General features: G+C 54.8%; 2 protein-coding genes across 2 annotated transcripts; one reads left to right on the top strand and one right to left on the bottom strand.

Moving 5' to 3' along the window:
- Positions 1 to 270: 270 nt before the first annotated feature.
- On the bottom strand, positions 271 to 929 carry MRPL34 (mitochondrial ribosomal protein L34). The gene is made up of 2 exons (XM_083880109.1): positions 842 to 929; positions 271 to 749 (listed from the first exon to the last, which is right to left on the bottom strand). The coding sequence occupies exons 1-2, from the start codon at positions 916 to 918 to the stop codon at positions 479 to 481; spliced, it is 348 nt and encodes a 115-aa protein (XP_083736235.1). The 5' UTR covers positions 919 to 929; the 3' UTR covers positions 271 to 478.
- A 2,473-nt stretch (positions 930 to 3,402) lies between these two features.
- ABHD8 (abhydrolase domain containing 8) lies at positions 3,403 to 14,607 on the top strand (the record flags this gene model as incomplete). The annotated part of the gene is made up of 5 exons (XM_083879801.1): positions 3,403 to 3,801; positions 8,693 to 9,395; positions 11,929 to 12,099; positions 13,367 to 13,583; positions 14,464 to 14,607. Exons 2-5 carry the CDS (start codon positions 8,704 to 8,706, stop codon positions 14,605 to 14,607), a joined length of 1,224 nt encoding a protein of 407 aa, XP_083735927.1. The 5' UTR covers positions 3,403 to 3,801; positions 8,693 to 8,703.
- Between the last annotated feature and the right edge of the window lie 1,112 nt (positions 14,608 to 15,719).

Below are 15,719 nucleotides of genomic sequence, written 5' to 3' on the forward strand. Positions count from 1 at the left end.
GCCGGCGAATTCTCTTGTTAATTAAGGGGCAGCTCATTAGCGGCGCGCGGAGGAGGAAGAGGAGAATTCCTTCCCTTTATCCCATCCCAGAGGTGACGCTGGAATCAGGATCCCGCAGGACGGAGCAGCGAAGGCGCTGCTGAGTGAAGCCAACGTGAATTCCACTCCTGATTCCCCATCCCGAATCCTTCCCAAATACCTGACCCCGGAACACCCCAAATTCCCCCCTCCTCATTAAGTTTCCCGTCCTAATTAACGCATTAAACACACTCCGCATTCCCACGTTTATAAACAAACAAACAAAAAAACCTCTTTGGAATAAACATAGGGAAAAAACGAGAAGAATTTAACAACTGAAGCAGCAGCCGCGACCCCAAACCCTCAGAGACCGCCCGGGTGACGAGGACAGCAGGGCTGGGCACCACCTCCGTGCCTCGGCGGGATCATCCCGAATCCCCGAAGAATCCCAGAGGGTCCCTCAGTGGCTCAGGGATTTCCTGCCCTTGAGCATCCGCCGCAGGATCACGGCGATCCCGCCGGGAGTTCTGATCCGTTTGATCCAGCCGTGCGTCTTTTTCCGCTTCCAGTTGTTGGGCTGGTACTCGTTCCCTCGAGATTTTCCACGGATCTGTTGGGAATTCCAGGCCGGGACCGGGACGCGGCAGAGAACGGAGGGGTTGAGAGTCCTGGGAAGAGGCTCCAGAGGGTTTGGGAGCAGCGGGAAGGGAAAACCTCGCAGCAGGAGGAGGCTTGGGAAAAATTAAAGCAAGAACAAGGAGTGAGGAGAGGGAAAATCGGGATAAATTTGGAATTTTAAGGTTGGAATTCCCCCTCCCGGTACCTGCGGCCCCCAGCCCGCGCCCACACCGGGCCCAGCGCCGCCATTTTGCTCCGCCCGCCAACAACGCCGCTTCCCATTGGCTCCGTCCTCCCAGCCAATCACAGCCGGCGTCGCGCCGCAAGGGCTGATGGGAGTCGTAGTCCCTAGGGTCGTGGCGGGGTTACCATGGCAATGGCGCTGCGGCCCTGTCGCCTCATTGGGGGCTGTCATTGTCACCAAGGCTGTCGCGACAGGCCTCAAAGCCACTCTCGGTGCCTGAAACGGCTCCCAGAGAGCGGTAAGGGATAGATGGAATTCCAGGACACAGGGAATGGATTTAAACCGGAAAATTTGGGAAGGAATTCCTGGCCGTGGGGGTGGAGAGGGAATGGGATGGAATTCCCTGAGAAACTGTGGCAGATAAACTGGCCCCTGGATCCCTGGGAGTGCCCAGGGAGAGGCTGGAGAAAGGTGGGTTAATGGAAGGTCCAAGATGGGGCTGGATGGGGTTTAAGGTCTTTCCAAGCCAAACAATCCCAGGATTTTCCCTTTCTGGATCAATCCCAGCCCCATCCCAAGAGCAGGAGCAGCTCCGGGCTTTTCCCTCCTGGTTTTGTGCCTCAGCAGGGAGGAGGCTCAACCCTCCCAAACCCCGAAATTTTAATGGAAATAAACCCAAAAATCAGGCCTGATTTGGTGTTTGGCCTCTTGTCCAAAGAGGGCACGGACACCTGGGCTGGGACACAGGGGTGGCACTGCCACACCTGGGACACTTTTCTGGCACTGACACAATTGTGAGATGATTGTGGCACTGACACACTCATGGCAGTGACATACTCATGGCACTGCCACGTGTGACACTTTGTGGCAGTGACACATTTGTGACACTTGAGACGCTTTGGTGGCACTGCCACATGTGTAACGCCTTTGTGGCAGTGACACACTCATGGCACTGTCACACCTGTGACAGGTTGGTGGCACTGCCACACTCGTGCCCTTTGTCACCCCATAATCACCACAGTGTCACCACCCCACCCCAAATGTCACCTCTGTCCCTCCCTGTCCTTGTCCCTGTCCTTGTCCCTGTCCCTGTCCCTCCCTTATCCCTTTCCTTGTCCCCATCCCTGTCCCCTCCTGTCCCCATCCCTGTCCCCATCCCTGTCCCCTCCTGTCCCCTGTCCCTTTCTGTCACACTGCACGACACAAAAGAACCACACTCACAGGTCAGGTTGAAGTGAGGAGCGAAAGAGGAGGAGTTTGTTGGGATTTGGGGTTTAAATAGGGTTTGGGATTTGATGAAGGATTGGGGGATGAGAGGAACACCCCTCTGACCCCAGTGCTCAACTCAGAAGTCCATCACTTTGTCCTTCCCCCTGGAAAGAATGTTGTTTACAAAACCGTCAGTCTTTATTTATGTTTAAATCCTGAGAAAGCTCTAGTAGAATGAGAAACAATCAGAGGGCTGAAGAATCAAGGTGACACTTTTCCCTTTTCCCTTTTCCCTTTTCCCTTTTCCCTTTTCCCTTTTCCTTTTCCCTGTCCCCATCCCATCCCTATCCCTGTCCCTGTCCTTGTGCTTGTCCCTTTCCCTTATTCCCGTCCCCCATTCCTGCCCCTTATCCCTGTCCCCCTGTCCCCATCCCCATCCCTGTCCCCCTTTCCTTGTCCTCATCCTTGTCCCTCCCTTATCCCTTTCCCTTATCCCTGTCCCTGTCTCTGTTTCTCTTATCCCTGTCCCCATCTCCATCCCTGTCCCTCCCTTATCCCTGTCCCCATCCCTGTCCCCTCCTGTCTTCCTGTCCCTCCTGTCCCTGTCCCCATCCGCGTGTCTGTCCCCCTTTCCCTGTCCCCATCCCCATCTCTGTCCCTGTCCCCATCCCCATCCTTGTCCCCATCCCTGTCCCCTCCTGTCCCCTGTCGCTGTCCCTCCTTTATCCCTGTCCCTCTCCCTTATGCCTGTCCCCATCCCTGTCCCTGTCCCCATCCCTGTCCGTGTCCCCATCCCCATCCCTGTCCCCATTCCTGTCCCTTTTCCCATTTCCCTTTCCCCTTTCCCCTTTCCCCTTTCCCATTTCCCTTTTCCCATTTCCCTTTCCCCTTTTCCTTTTCCTTTTCCTTTTCCTTTTCCTTTTCCCCTTTTCCCCTTTTCCCTTTCCCCTTTCCCATTTCCCTTTTCCCTTTTCCCATTTCCCTTTCCCTTTTCCCTTTTCCCTTTTCCTTTTCCTTTTTCCCTTTTCCCCCTTTCCCCTTTCCCATTTCCCTTTTCCCTTTCCCCTTTCCCTTTTCATTTTCCCTTTTCCCTTTTCCATTTTCCCATTTCCCTTTTCCCTTTCCCCTTCTCCTTTCTCCTTCTCCTTTTCCTTTTCCCTTTTCCCTTTCCCCTTTCCCAGTTCCCTTTTCCTTTTCCCTTTTCCCATTTCCCATTTCCCATTTCCCTTTCCCCTTTCCCCTTTCTCTTTTCCCTTTCCCTTTTCCCCTTTTCCTTTTCCCCTTTTCCCCTTTTCCTTTTCCCCTTTTCCCTTTCCCTTTTCCCCATCCCCATCCCCATCCCCATCCCCATCCCCATCCCTGTCCCTCCCCCGCTGTCACTGGCCGATCCCGGTGTCGATCAGGGGCAGGTCCCGCCCCCTCAGGAGGGATTTCGGGGCTTTCCATGGCGACAGCTCCAAGGACAAACCCCCCCGAGTCCCCCCGGAGCGGGGGACAGGCGCCTGCCGGAGGAATTCCGGCAATTTGGGGAATTTTGGGGATTTTTTGGAGGGGTGCTGAAGGCAGCTGAAGAGGTTTCCTCCCTCCCGCCTTTCCAAAAACGCCTGGGAAAAAAAATAAATTAAAAATCAGGATTTTAACCACCCTGCTCCCCACCGCCTCGGGCATCGCCTGCTCTGCTTTTCCCATCGGGAATTCTGCGGAATTCCAGCATTTTAAAATTTTTTTTTCGCCTCCATCCCGATCTCCGACAACCCTCGGCAATAAATGAGGTGAGCGCTGATTTTTTTTGATTTTTTTTTTTTTCCTCCCCTCTCTGCGGTGCTGCGGGAATGTCCTGACGCCAAAGGGGGGCGGAAAATGACCCAAAAAATGCGGGAAATTTTCCCATCGGGGAAAAAAAAAAAACCCAATAAAATTTGGGATGCGAGGAGTGGGGGTTGGAATAACCTGGATTTCTCCAGGTGCGCGCAGGGAGGGAGGAGGGGAAGGAGGAGGAGGGGAAGGAGGAGGAGGAGGAGGAAGGGGGGGATTTATCCTGGAAATCCAACTTAAGGAAGAGCTTCGCTCGTGATGCAACGGCGGGGAAGGATTGCTGCGGGAGGGTCCCAATCCCCCCTGGAATTCCGGCTGGGATTTCGGGAAAAGCTGCCCCTGGCTGGGGAGGGGGAGAGGCTGGGCTGGTTCCAAACCCTGATCCCAAACCTTCATTCCAAGGGCTGATCCCAAACCTTCATTCCAAACCCTGATCCCAAACCTTCATTCCAAACCCTGATCCCAAACCCAGATTCCAAACCCTGATTGTAAACCCGGATTCCAGTACCTGATTCCAGACCCTGATCCCAAACCCAGATTCCAAACCCTCATTCCAGTACCTGATTCCAGATCCTGACCCCAGACCCAGACTCCAAACCCTGATTTCAAACCCCAATTCCAAATCCTGATCCCAAACCCAGATCCCAAAGGCTCTTTCGTGTCCCGAGGTTTTTGTGCTTCCCAAAAAGGGGGAAAGGGGGACAGGAGGCCTTGGGGGTGATCCTTTTTCCAGCTCTGATCCTTTGGGATGATCCCTTTTCCCTGCTGTCCTTTCCTTCTCTTTTCCTTAGGGAAGATTCCCTTTCCCTGTTCTCTTTTCCTGCTCCCTTTTCCTTATGGATGTTCCCTTTTCCTGCTCTGTTTTTTAGGGATATTTCCTTTTCCTGCTCCCTTTTCCTTATGGATGTTCCCTTTTCCCATCTCTTTTTTTTAGGGATGTTTCTCTTCCTCTCCTCCTTTTTCCCAGCCCTGTTTTTTAGGGATGTTCCCTTTTCTCTGCTCCCCTTTCCCCTCTCTTTGCCTTATGGATGCTCCTTTTTCCTGTTCTGATCCTTAGGGATGATTCCCCTTTCCTGTTCCCCTTTTCCTGTTCCCCTTTTCCTGTTCCCCTTTTCCTGTCCTCTTTTCCTGCTCCCCCTTCTCTGCTCCTTTCCTTGTTCACCTTTTCCTGCTCCCCTTTTCCTCCTCCCTTTCCCTGTTCCCTTTTCCTGTTCCCCTTTTCCTGTTCCTCTTTTCCTGCTCCCCCTTCTCTGCTCCTTTCCTTGTTCACCTTTTCCTGCTCCCCTTTTCCTCCTCCCTTTCCCTCTTCCCTTTTCCTGTTCCCCTTTTCCAGTTCCCTTTTATTTTTCCTGTTTTCCTGTTCCCCTTTTCCTTTTCATCCTTTCCTGTTCCCTTTTCCTGTTCCCTTTCCCTGTTCCTTTTTCCTGCTCCCATTTCCTTTTCCCCTTTTCTTGCTCCCTTTTTCTGTTCTCCTTTCCCTATTCCCTTTTCCTTTTTCCCCCTTTCCTGTTCCCTTTTTCTGTTCCCTCCCTGTGCCATTCCCACGTCTCCCAAGTCATTCCATGTCCCCTGTGCCACCCTTGTGTCCCCTGTGCCAGCTCCGGTGTCAGGATCCCGATGGAAGGATCCTCACAGCAGGATCCCAATGGCCGGATCCCTCAGCCAGATCCCTTGGCTGGATCTCTCTGGCAGGATTCATTGGCTGGATTCCCCTGTTGGATCCCTTTGGCCCCAGGATCCCTCACCCAGATCCCTCTGTTGGGATCCCAAGGCTGGTTCCTCAACCAGATCCCTTGGCCAGATCCCTCAGTCATGATCCCAGGGTCAGATCCCTTGGCTGGATCCCTCTGGCAGGATCCACTGGCCAGATTCCTGTGTTGGATCCCTTTGGCCCCAGGATCCCTCACTCAGATCCCTCTGTTGGGATCCCTCACCCAGATCCCTCAGTCATGATCCCAGGGTCGGATCCCTTGGCTGGATCCCTCTGTTGGATCCCTCAGCTGGATCCCACCATTCCCATCACATAATGGGCACTAAATGCCCCAAATTCCCCAAATCCCGGGATGGGATGTGCAGGATCTGGGATGGGAATTGGGAATTGGGATAATCCTGTCCGGTTTCCATGGCAACAGCAGCATTCCCGATTTCCTGCATCCACAGGGATCCTTTTTCCCTCCCTGGATGTTCCCAGGAGGTGGAAGTCCAGGAATGAGGGCTGGGATGGGGCTGGATCCTCGGGATCTCCAGTTCCCAATGGGATTTATCCCTGGAAATGCCGGATTTGGGGATGGCAGAGGGAATTTCCAGCCTTAATTCCAGGATTTCAGGGGGATTTCCTTGGGAAAGGGCAGATCCCGGACCGGGATCTCCAGCCTGGGAGGATCCAAGTGGATCCAGATTTTCCAGAGGGATTTGGGATCCTGCAGGATTGGGAACTGGGATTCCATGGCATTGGGAACTGGGATCCTGTGGGATTGTGATCCGGGTTCCCGACCCCACAGGATCCCCCTTGTTCTCATTTCCCACCCCCATCAATAATTCACCACCTTCGTTTTCCCTCATCCAGAATTAACCCATTCCCAACCTCTGTGCCCCCATTCCAGCTTTTCCCAGAATAATCCCAACGTTTCCACTCCAGGAAGGAGCTTTGGGAACAGCCAGGCCGATTCCACACCCTCCATTCCTTATTTTATTTTATTTTATTTTATTTTATTTTATTTTATTTTATTTTATTTTTATTTTTATTTTATTTTTATTTTATTTTATTTTATTTTATTTTATTTATTTTATTTATTTTATTTTATTGAAGGATTTCAATTCAATTTTAATTTAATCCCATCTCTGCCATTCCCACCTCAGATGCTGCTTCCTGTGTTTATATTTAATGACATAAATATTTCTATTTAATGGGATAAATATTTATAATTAATGGGATAAATCACGAATTCCCAGGGCTGGAGCTTCCCTGCTCTCCATGTTTGTTGGGAAAAACAGAGTTTTTTGTTCCAAACGGGATTTTTATTCCTTCAGCCAGAACAAATCCCTTTTCCAGGGGCTGTGATGGATTCCAGGGCTCGGGGACAGGGATGTGACCCAGGAAAAGTGGGATGGGGAATGTTGGATCCTCTGGGATCTGCTTTTAGGGCACCAACCCATCACCGCTCCCCAGTGCTGGAATTTGGGATAAATCCCAATTTCTCACATTTTTCCGGGGATCACCTTGCTGACCATCATCACTGACAGGTTCCCATTGCCACAACCAGCTGCCAGAATTGGGGCTGAATCCCCATTTTTCCACATTTCCCCACATTTTTCCATGTTTTTTCCACATTTTTCCAAATTTTCCCCACATTTTCCCCCAGTCATCACCATCCTGACCAGCATCACCAACGGGTTCCCATTTCCTCCACCACCTGCTGGAACTGGGGCTGAATCCCTGTTTTCTATGTTTTCCCACACTTTCCCTTATTTTCCCTCTTTTTTTTCCCCTCTCATTTTCCCATGTTTTTCTCACATTTTCCCACATTTCTCCCCATTTTCCTCCATTTTCCCTCATTTTTCCCTTAACTTTCCCACTTCCCCCCCACATTTTTCCCACATTTTTCCAAGATTTTCCCCATTTTCCCACATTTTCCCACATTTCCCCCAACATTTTTCACACATTTTCCCCACATTTTTCCCACATTATCCCACATTCTTTCTCTCACGTGTTTCCTGATTTTCCCACTTTTTTTTTTTTTTTTTTTGGTAATTTTCCCACATTTTTCCCCACATTTTTCCCACGTTTTCCCCACATTGTCCCACATTTTTCCCCTCACATTTTTCCTGATTTTCCCATATTTTCCTCACATTTTCCCACATTTTTCCTGTAATTCCCCACACATTTTTTCTTTAATTTTCCCACATTTCCCCACCTTTTTTTCCCCATTTCCCCACATTTTCCCCACATTGTCCCACATTTTTCCCCTCATATTTTCCCTGATTTTCCCACATTTTCCCCACATTTTCCCACATTTTCCCTGTAATTTCCCCCACATTTTTTCTGTAATTTCCCCACATTTTCCCCACATTTTTCCCCATTTCCCCACATTATCCCACATTTTTTCCTCGTTTTCCCCACATTTTCCCTCACATTTTCACATGCTTTCCCCATATTTTTTCCCACATTTTCCCCACTTTTCCCCCACATTTTTCCCTCATTTCCCCACATTTTCCCCACATTGTCCCACTTTTTCCCCTCACATTTTTCCTGATTTTCCCACATTTTCCCACAATTTTCCTCACTTTTCCCACATTTTCCCCACATTTTCCCCATTTTTCCTACGTTTCTGTAATTTTCTCACATTTTCCTGATTTTTTTCCTCATTTCCCCACATTTTTTCCCGTATTTTTTTCACATTTTCCCCCTCACATTTTTTCCTGATTTTCCCACATTTTCCCACATTTTTCCACATTTCCCCACATTTCCCCCACATTTTTCCTGTAATTTCCCACACGTTTTTTCTGTAATTTCCCCACATTTCCCCACCTTTTTTTCCCCATTTTTCCACATTATCCCCACATTTCCCCCACATTTTTTCCCACATTTTCCCACATTTTTTCTGTAATTTCCCCCCACATTTCCCCCCACATTTTCCCCCACATTTTCCCCACATTATCCCACATTTTCCCCCTCACATTTTCCCTGATTTTCCCACATTTTTTCTCCATTTTTCCCACATTTCTCCCCACGTTTTTTCTGTAATTTCCCCACATTTTTCTCACATTATCCCACATTTTTCCCCTCACATTTTCCCTCATTTCCCCACATATTTTTCTCTAATTTCCCCCCATTTTTCCCCTCCCCAGGACCCCCCACCATGCTGACCAGCATCACGGACGGCTTCCTGTGCTGCCTGCTGGGCAAGAGCCCCAACGCCGTGGGGCCTCTGGACAGCCTTGACCACGGCGACGGCTTCACCTTCCTGGAGGTCAAACCCGGCCGCATCCTCCGCGTGCGCCACAACGTCCCCAAAAACCGCCCCGAGCTCCCGCAGGGACAACCCCAAAACCAGGATGAGGATGAGGATAAATCATCCCGCGGCACCGTGCGCTGCAAACGCCGCATCACTTTGTACCGCAACGGGCAGCTCCTCATCGAGAATCTCAGCGATTCCACCACCCCCGAGCGCCAAAACCCCGAATCCTCCGAGCTGGAGATGCCGGACCCCACCGGGGTCCCCACGCCGGGGAAACGCCGCAAGCGCAAACCCAAAAAGGTGGTGACGGTGGATTGCCAGAAACGCATCACCAGCTGTAAAGGCAGCCACGGGGACGTGGTGCTGTTCTTCATCCACGGCGTGGGAGGATCGCTGGACATCTGGAAGGAGCAGCTGGAGTTTTTTTCGGGGTTGGGGTACGAGGTGGTGGCCCCGGACCTGGCGGGGCACGGCTGCAGCTCGGCCCCGCCCGTGGCCGCCGCGTACACCTTCTACGCCCTGGCCGAGGACATGAGGGCCGTCTTCAAACGCTACGCCAAGAAGAGGAACATCCTCATCGGACATTCCTATGGGTAAGAGGGGATGGGATTGTCCTGGAAAATGGGAATAGTCAAAATCCCGTGTTTTAGGGGTGTAGGGTTCCCGTTTTGGGATTATCGCGGGATTTGGGGCTCCTGAATCCTTGAGTTGTGTCCAAACGCTACATCAAGAGGAGGAATATTCTGATTGGACCTTCCTATGGGTAAGGGAGATGGGAATGGGATGGGATCGTCCTGGAAAATGGGAATGGTCAAAAATCCCATGTTTTAGAAATGTAGGGTTCCCGTTTTGGGATTATCGCGGAATTCGGGGCTCCCGAATCCTTGGGTTGTGTTCAAACGCTACACCAAGAAGAGGAACATCCTCATTGGACATTCCTATGGGTAAGAGGGGATGGAAAATGGGAAAGGTCGAAAATCCATGTTGTAGAAGTGTAGGGTTCCTGTTCTGGGATTATCGCGGGATTCGGGGCTCCCGAATCCTTGGGTTGTGTTCAAACACTACAACAAGAACAGGAACATCCTCATTGGACATTCCTATGGGTAAGAGGGGATGGGATCGTCCTGGAAAATGGGAATGGTCGAAAATCATGTGTTTTAGGAGTGTAGGGTTCCCGTTTTGGGGTTATCACGGGATTCAGGGTTCCTGAATCCTTGGGTTGTGTTCAAGCGCTACGACAAGAATAGGAATGTCCTCATCAGGCACTCCTATGGGTAAGGGAGGTGGGATTGTCCCGGAAAATGGGAAGAGCCAAAAATCCCATGTGTTAGAAGTGTGGGGTTCCCGTTCTGGATAAAAGTCCCACTTTTATCCCACTTTTATCCCACTTTTATCCCACTTTTGTCCCATTTTTATCCCATTTTTGTCCCACTTCTATCCCGTTTTATCCCATTTATCCCGGTTTTCAGAGCTCCCGAGCACCCTTGGGATGTGTCTCGGTGTCCCAGAGCTAATCCCAGACAGGGAAGGAGAAGGGCAGGGACTATAAATAGGATAAAGCCGGGATTAGGGCCCCTCCTTAGGCGGGGACTAGAGGAGGAGGAGGAGCCGGAGCTGGTTCGGATCCAGTTGGGATTGGTTCGGATCTGGACTGGATTGGGTCAGATCCAGGTGGGATTGCTTTGGATCCAGGTGGGTAAATTGGATCCAGTTAGGATTGGGTCAGATCCGGGTGGGACTGGGTTGGATCCAGTTGGGATTGGGTCGAATCCAGGTGGGATTGGTTCAGATCCCGGTGGGATTGGGTTGGAATCAGGTGGGATTGGTTCGGATCCGGGTGGGATTGGGTCAGATCCAGTTGGGATTGGTTTGGATCGTGTTGGGATTGGTTCAGATCCAGTTGGGATTGGTTTGGATCCAGGTGAGATTGGGTCGGATCTGGACTGGATTGGGTTGGATCCAGTTGGGATTGGTTCAGATCCAGTTGGGATTGGGTTCGGATCCGGGTGTGATTGGTTCGGATCCTGTTGGGATTAGTTTGGATCCAGGTGGGATTGGTTTGGATCCAGGTGAGATTGGGTCGGATCTGGACTGGATTGGTTTGGATCCAGTTGGGATTGGTTTGGACCCAATTGGGATTGGTTCGGATCGTGTTGGGATTGGTTCAGATCCGGATGGGATTGGTTCGGATCGTGTTGGGATTGGTTGAGATCCGGATGGGATTGGTTCAGATCCAGGTGGGATTGGTTTGGATTCAGTTGGGATTGGGTCAGATCCTGGCAGGATTGGGTCGGATCATGTTGGGATTGGGTCAGATCTGGGTGGGATTGGTTCAGATCCAGTTGGGATTGGTTTGGATCCAGTTGGGATTGGGTCAGATCCTGGCAGGATTGGTTCGGATCCAGTTGGGATTGGGTTGGATCCAGTTGGGATTGGTTTGGATCCAGGTGGGATTGGGTCAAATCTGAGTGGGATTGGGTCAGACCTGGGTGAGATTGGGTCGGATCCAGTTGGGATTGGTTTGGATCCAGGTGGGATTGGGTCGGATACAGGTGGGATTGGGTCAGATCCGGGCAGGATTGGCTCAGGACAAGGCTGGACAGCCCTGAGGTCACCCAGGCAGGGCTGGGCCGGGCACGGTGACACAGAATCCCCTCCAGGGGGGTCTGGGGGCTCTGGGGCTTCCCCAAAACTGTGGGGGAGCTGCTGGGCAGCCCTGGGTGGGTGGGGTGGGGTGAGGTGGGAGGGAAAATGCTCTGGTGACAAGGGTGGCGTGGGCAGGGACAGCTGCAGGTGTGAGCAAGGGACACTGCCAGGGGTGTGACAGGGACAGGGGCATGGATGGGACAGGAACAGGGAGAGGGGCAGGGACAGGGACATGGGCAGGAACACCTCCCTCTGTCCCAGAGACACTGCCAGGGATGGGACAGGGACATGGGACATGGCCATGGCACACCAGGACATGCACAGGGACATGGGAATGGGACACCAGGACATGGGCAGGGACATGTCCCACTGTCCTAGGGACACCTCCAGGGATGGCACAGTGACATAGGATGTGGCCATGGGACACCAGGACACACACGGGGCCATGGGACATGACAGTGTCCCCCGTCTGTCCCCCAGGGTGTCGTTCTGCACGTTCCTGGCCCACGAGTACCCGCAGCTGGTGCACAAGGTGATCATGATCAACGGCGGCGGCCCCACGGCACTGGAGCCCAGCCTGTGCTCCATCTTCAACCTGCCCCCCTGCGTGCTGCACTGCCTGTCCCCCTGCCTGGCCTGGAGCTTCCTCAAGTGAGTGACAACAGGGACACCCCTGGGGACATCCTGGTGACAGCCTGGGGACACCCAGTGACACCCCTGGTACTGCTACTGTGGGGTGGGACACCCTGGCACTGCTACGTGGTGCTGCACTGCCTGTCCCCCTGCCTGGCCTGGAGCTTCCTCAAGTGAGTCAGACCCGGGGACAGCCTGGGGACAGCCTGGGGACACCCTGGGGACAGCCTGGGGACACCTTGTGGGGCTGGGGACACCCTGGCACTGCTCCATGGCCCTGCGTGCTGCACTGCCTGTCCCCCTGCCTGGCCTGGAGCTTCCTCAAGTGAGTCAGACCCGGGGACAGCCTGGGGACACCCTGGTGACAGCCTGGGGACACCCAGTGACACCCCTGGTACTGCGCCTGTGGGGCTGGGGACACCCTGTCACTGTCCCATGGCCCTGAGTGCTGCACTGCCTGTCCCCTGCCTGGCCTGGAGCTTCCTCAAGTGAGTGACACTGGGGACAGCCTGGGGACACCCCTGGCATTGTCACTGCTTAGGGAGGGGGACAGGAGGTGGCTTCTGGGGGGGCTGGTGGGTGCTGTGCCACCCCCAGGGGGCTCCTTCTGGCACTGCCGGTGTGACAGAGGTGACAAAGTGTGACTTTTTGGGGGTCTGGGGTGTTCATCCTCTGTCCCACCCCCCAAATTCCAGACTAACCCCATTTCCCCTATTCCAGGGCTGGCTTTGCCCGCCAAGGTGCCAAAGAGAAGCAGCTGCTGAAGGAGGGGACAGTGGGGGGGACTTTGTGACACATCTTAGGGGGTCACCCTGGCACTGCCACTGCTGAGGGAGGGGACAGGGGGTGGCTTTTTGAGGGGCTGGAGGCTTCCTGTGCCACCCAGGGGGGTGCCCTGGCACTGCCACTGTGACAGAGGGGACACGGGGTGGCTTTTTGGGGGTCTGGGGGCTTCTGGAACCCCTCAGGGGGCTCATCCTGGCACTGCCACTGTTGAGGGAGGGGACAAGGGATGGCTTTTAGAGGACTGGCGGCTTCTGACATCTCATCCTGGCACTGTCACTGTGACAGAGGGGACAATGGGATGACTTTTTTGGGGCCTGGAGTGTTACTGGAGTGTTCCCACCCCCCAAACCCCATTTTTCCCCTATTCCAGGGCCAGCTTTGCCCACCAAGTGCCAAAGAGAAGCAGCTGCTGAAGGAGGGGACAATGGGATGACTTTTTTGGGGTCTGGAGTGTTCCCACACCCCAAATTCCAGACTAACCCCATTTCCCCTATTTCAGGGCTGGCTTTGCCCGCCAAGGTGCCAAAGAGAAGCAGCTGCTGAAGGAAGGCAACGCCTTCAATGTCTCGTCCTTCGTGCTGAGGGCCACCATGAGCGGCCAGTACTGGCCCGAGGGGGACGAGCTGTACCACGCCGAGCTGGCCGTGCCCGTGCTGCTGGTGCACGGCATGCACGACAAGTTTGTGCCCGTGGAGGAGGACCAGAGGATGGCAGAGGTGCAGGAGTACTCCTCTCTCAGGGGGGTTTGGGGGGGGGGGTTTCCATCCTCTCTCTCCACAAAAAAAAATAAAATTGGGGTTTTGGGGTTGTGGGTGGAGTGGGAGGGGAAATGTTCTGGTGGAAAGGGTGGAGTGGGCAGGGATGGGTTGGGGTGTGATAAAGGGACACTGCCAGGGTGTGATAGGGACAGGGGCAGGGACAGCTTGGTGTGAGCAGAGACAGGGACAGGGAGATCTTGGCATGGGCAGGGACATGTCCCACTGTCCCAGGGTGCTCGAAGGGACACTGCCAGGGATGTGACAGGGTTGTGGGCAGAGACACCTTGGCATGGGCAGGGACAGGGACATGGGACAGGGACACAGAGCAGGGACAGGGACAGAGACAGAGGCAAGGACACCTTGGCATGGGCAGGGACAGGGTCATGGGACATGTCCCACTGTCCCAGGGTGCTCCAAGCCCTGTCCAGGGACACTTCCAGGGGTGGGACAGAGTGGCTTTGGGGGACTGGGATCTCCTGCCACCTTTTAGAGGAGTCACCCTGGCACTGCCACTCCCGAGGGAGGGGACAGGGGGTGGCATTTGGGGGACTGGGGAAGTCCTGGGGCTCATCCAGACGCTGCCACTCTGAGGGAGGGGACAGGAGGTGACTTTTGGGGGGGCTGGGGTCTCCTGCCACCTCTCAGAGGGGTCACACTGACATTTCCACTCCCAAGGGAGGGGACAGGAGGTGGCTTTGGAGGGCTGGGGTCTCCTGCCGCCTCTCAGAGGGGTCACCCTGGCACTGCCACTCCCGAGGGAGGTGACACAGGTGCCGTTAGAGGCTCTGGGCTCCCGTGCCGCCCTCGAGGGTCTCACCCCTTGCCCGTCCCCCCGCAGATCCTGCTGATCGCCTTCCTGAAGGTGATCGACGAGGGCAGCCACATGGTGATGCTGGAGTGCCCCGACACGGTGAACACGCTGCTGCACGAGTTCGTCCTCTGGGAGCCCGACACGCCCCGAGGCGACGGCGACACCAAATGAGGGCCGGCGACACCCGGGCTGCTCCCCCGGGAGCGCGCAGGGGGCTCGGCCAGGGCCCGCTTTGTGTCCCTGCGCCCGGAGCGAGGAGGCTCCGCCAGGGATGTGCGGGATGTGCGGGCCCGGGACAGCCAGAGCGGAGAGGCGGCGGGGCCGGCCCCCAGCCCCGGGGGACAGCGGGGACAGCGGGGCCCCAACCCCAGGGGACAGCGGGGACAGCGGGGACAGCCGGTCCCCAACCCTGGACATGGCACACCCGGTCCCCAAGGCTGGACATGGCACGGCCGGTCCCCAACCCTGGATATGTCACACGCGGTCCCCGGCCACCCCCGGACATGTCACACTTGCTCCTCAGCCCCGGGGACAGCGGGGACATGGCACAGCCGGTCCCCAACCCTCGGGGACAGAAGGGACATGGCACAGCCGGTCCCCAACCCTCGGGGACAGAAGGGACATGGCACAGCCGCTCCTCAACCCCAAACACGGCACGGCCAGTCCCCAACCTCGGGGGACAGCGGGGACAGCCGGTCCCCAACCCTGGATATGTCACACGCGGTCCCCGGCCACCCCTGGACATGTCACACTTGCTCATCAGCCCCGGGGACAGCGGGGACATGGCACGGCCGGTCCCCAGCCCTGGACATGTCACACTTGGTCCCCAGCCCCGGGGACAGCGGGGACAATGTCACACCTGGTCCCCAACCCTGGACATGTCACACTTGGTCCCTGGCCATCCCCAGACGTGTCACATCTGGTCCCCAACCCCTGGAGGACAGTGGGGACATGCCACACCTGATCACCAGACCCTGGACACGCCACCCTCTGTCCCCACCCTCTGTCCCCACCCTCTGTCCCCACCCGCTGTCCCCACCCGCTGTCCCCACCCTCTGTCCCCACCCGCTGTCCCCACCCTCTGTCCCCACCCTCTGTCCCCACCCGCTGTCCCCACCCGCTGTCCCCACCCTCTGTCCCCACCCTCTGTCCCCACCCACCGGCGCTGCAGCGGTTCCATCCCGGATAATTTTTTTGTCCCCATCGTTGTCATCGCCGCACGCAGCGACAGCTCCGGGGACCCCCAGAGGAGGCGGCGACACGGGCAGGACACGGAGGTGGCA

Source organism: Zosterops lateralis, assembly GCF_965231275.1.
Source record: "Zosterops lateralis genome assembly, chromosome: 29".
In the NCBI taxonomy this organism is placed as follows: Eukaryota; Metazoa; Chordata; class Aves; order Passeriformes; family Zosteropidae; genus Zosterops; species Zosterops lateralis.

Coding starts and splice junctions, on each gene's coding strand:
- MRPL34 (XM_083880109.1), bottom strand. CDS start 918: ATGGGAAGCGGCGTTGTTGGCGGGCGGAGCAAAATGGCGGCGCTGGGC. Junction 750..841: donor GCGCGGGCTGGGGGCCGCAG/GTACCGGGAGGG, acceptor ATTTTTCCCAAG/CCTCCTCCTGCTGCGAGGTT.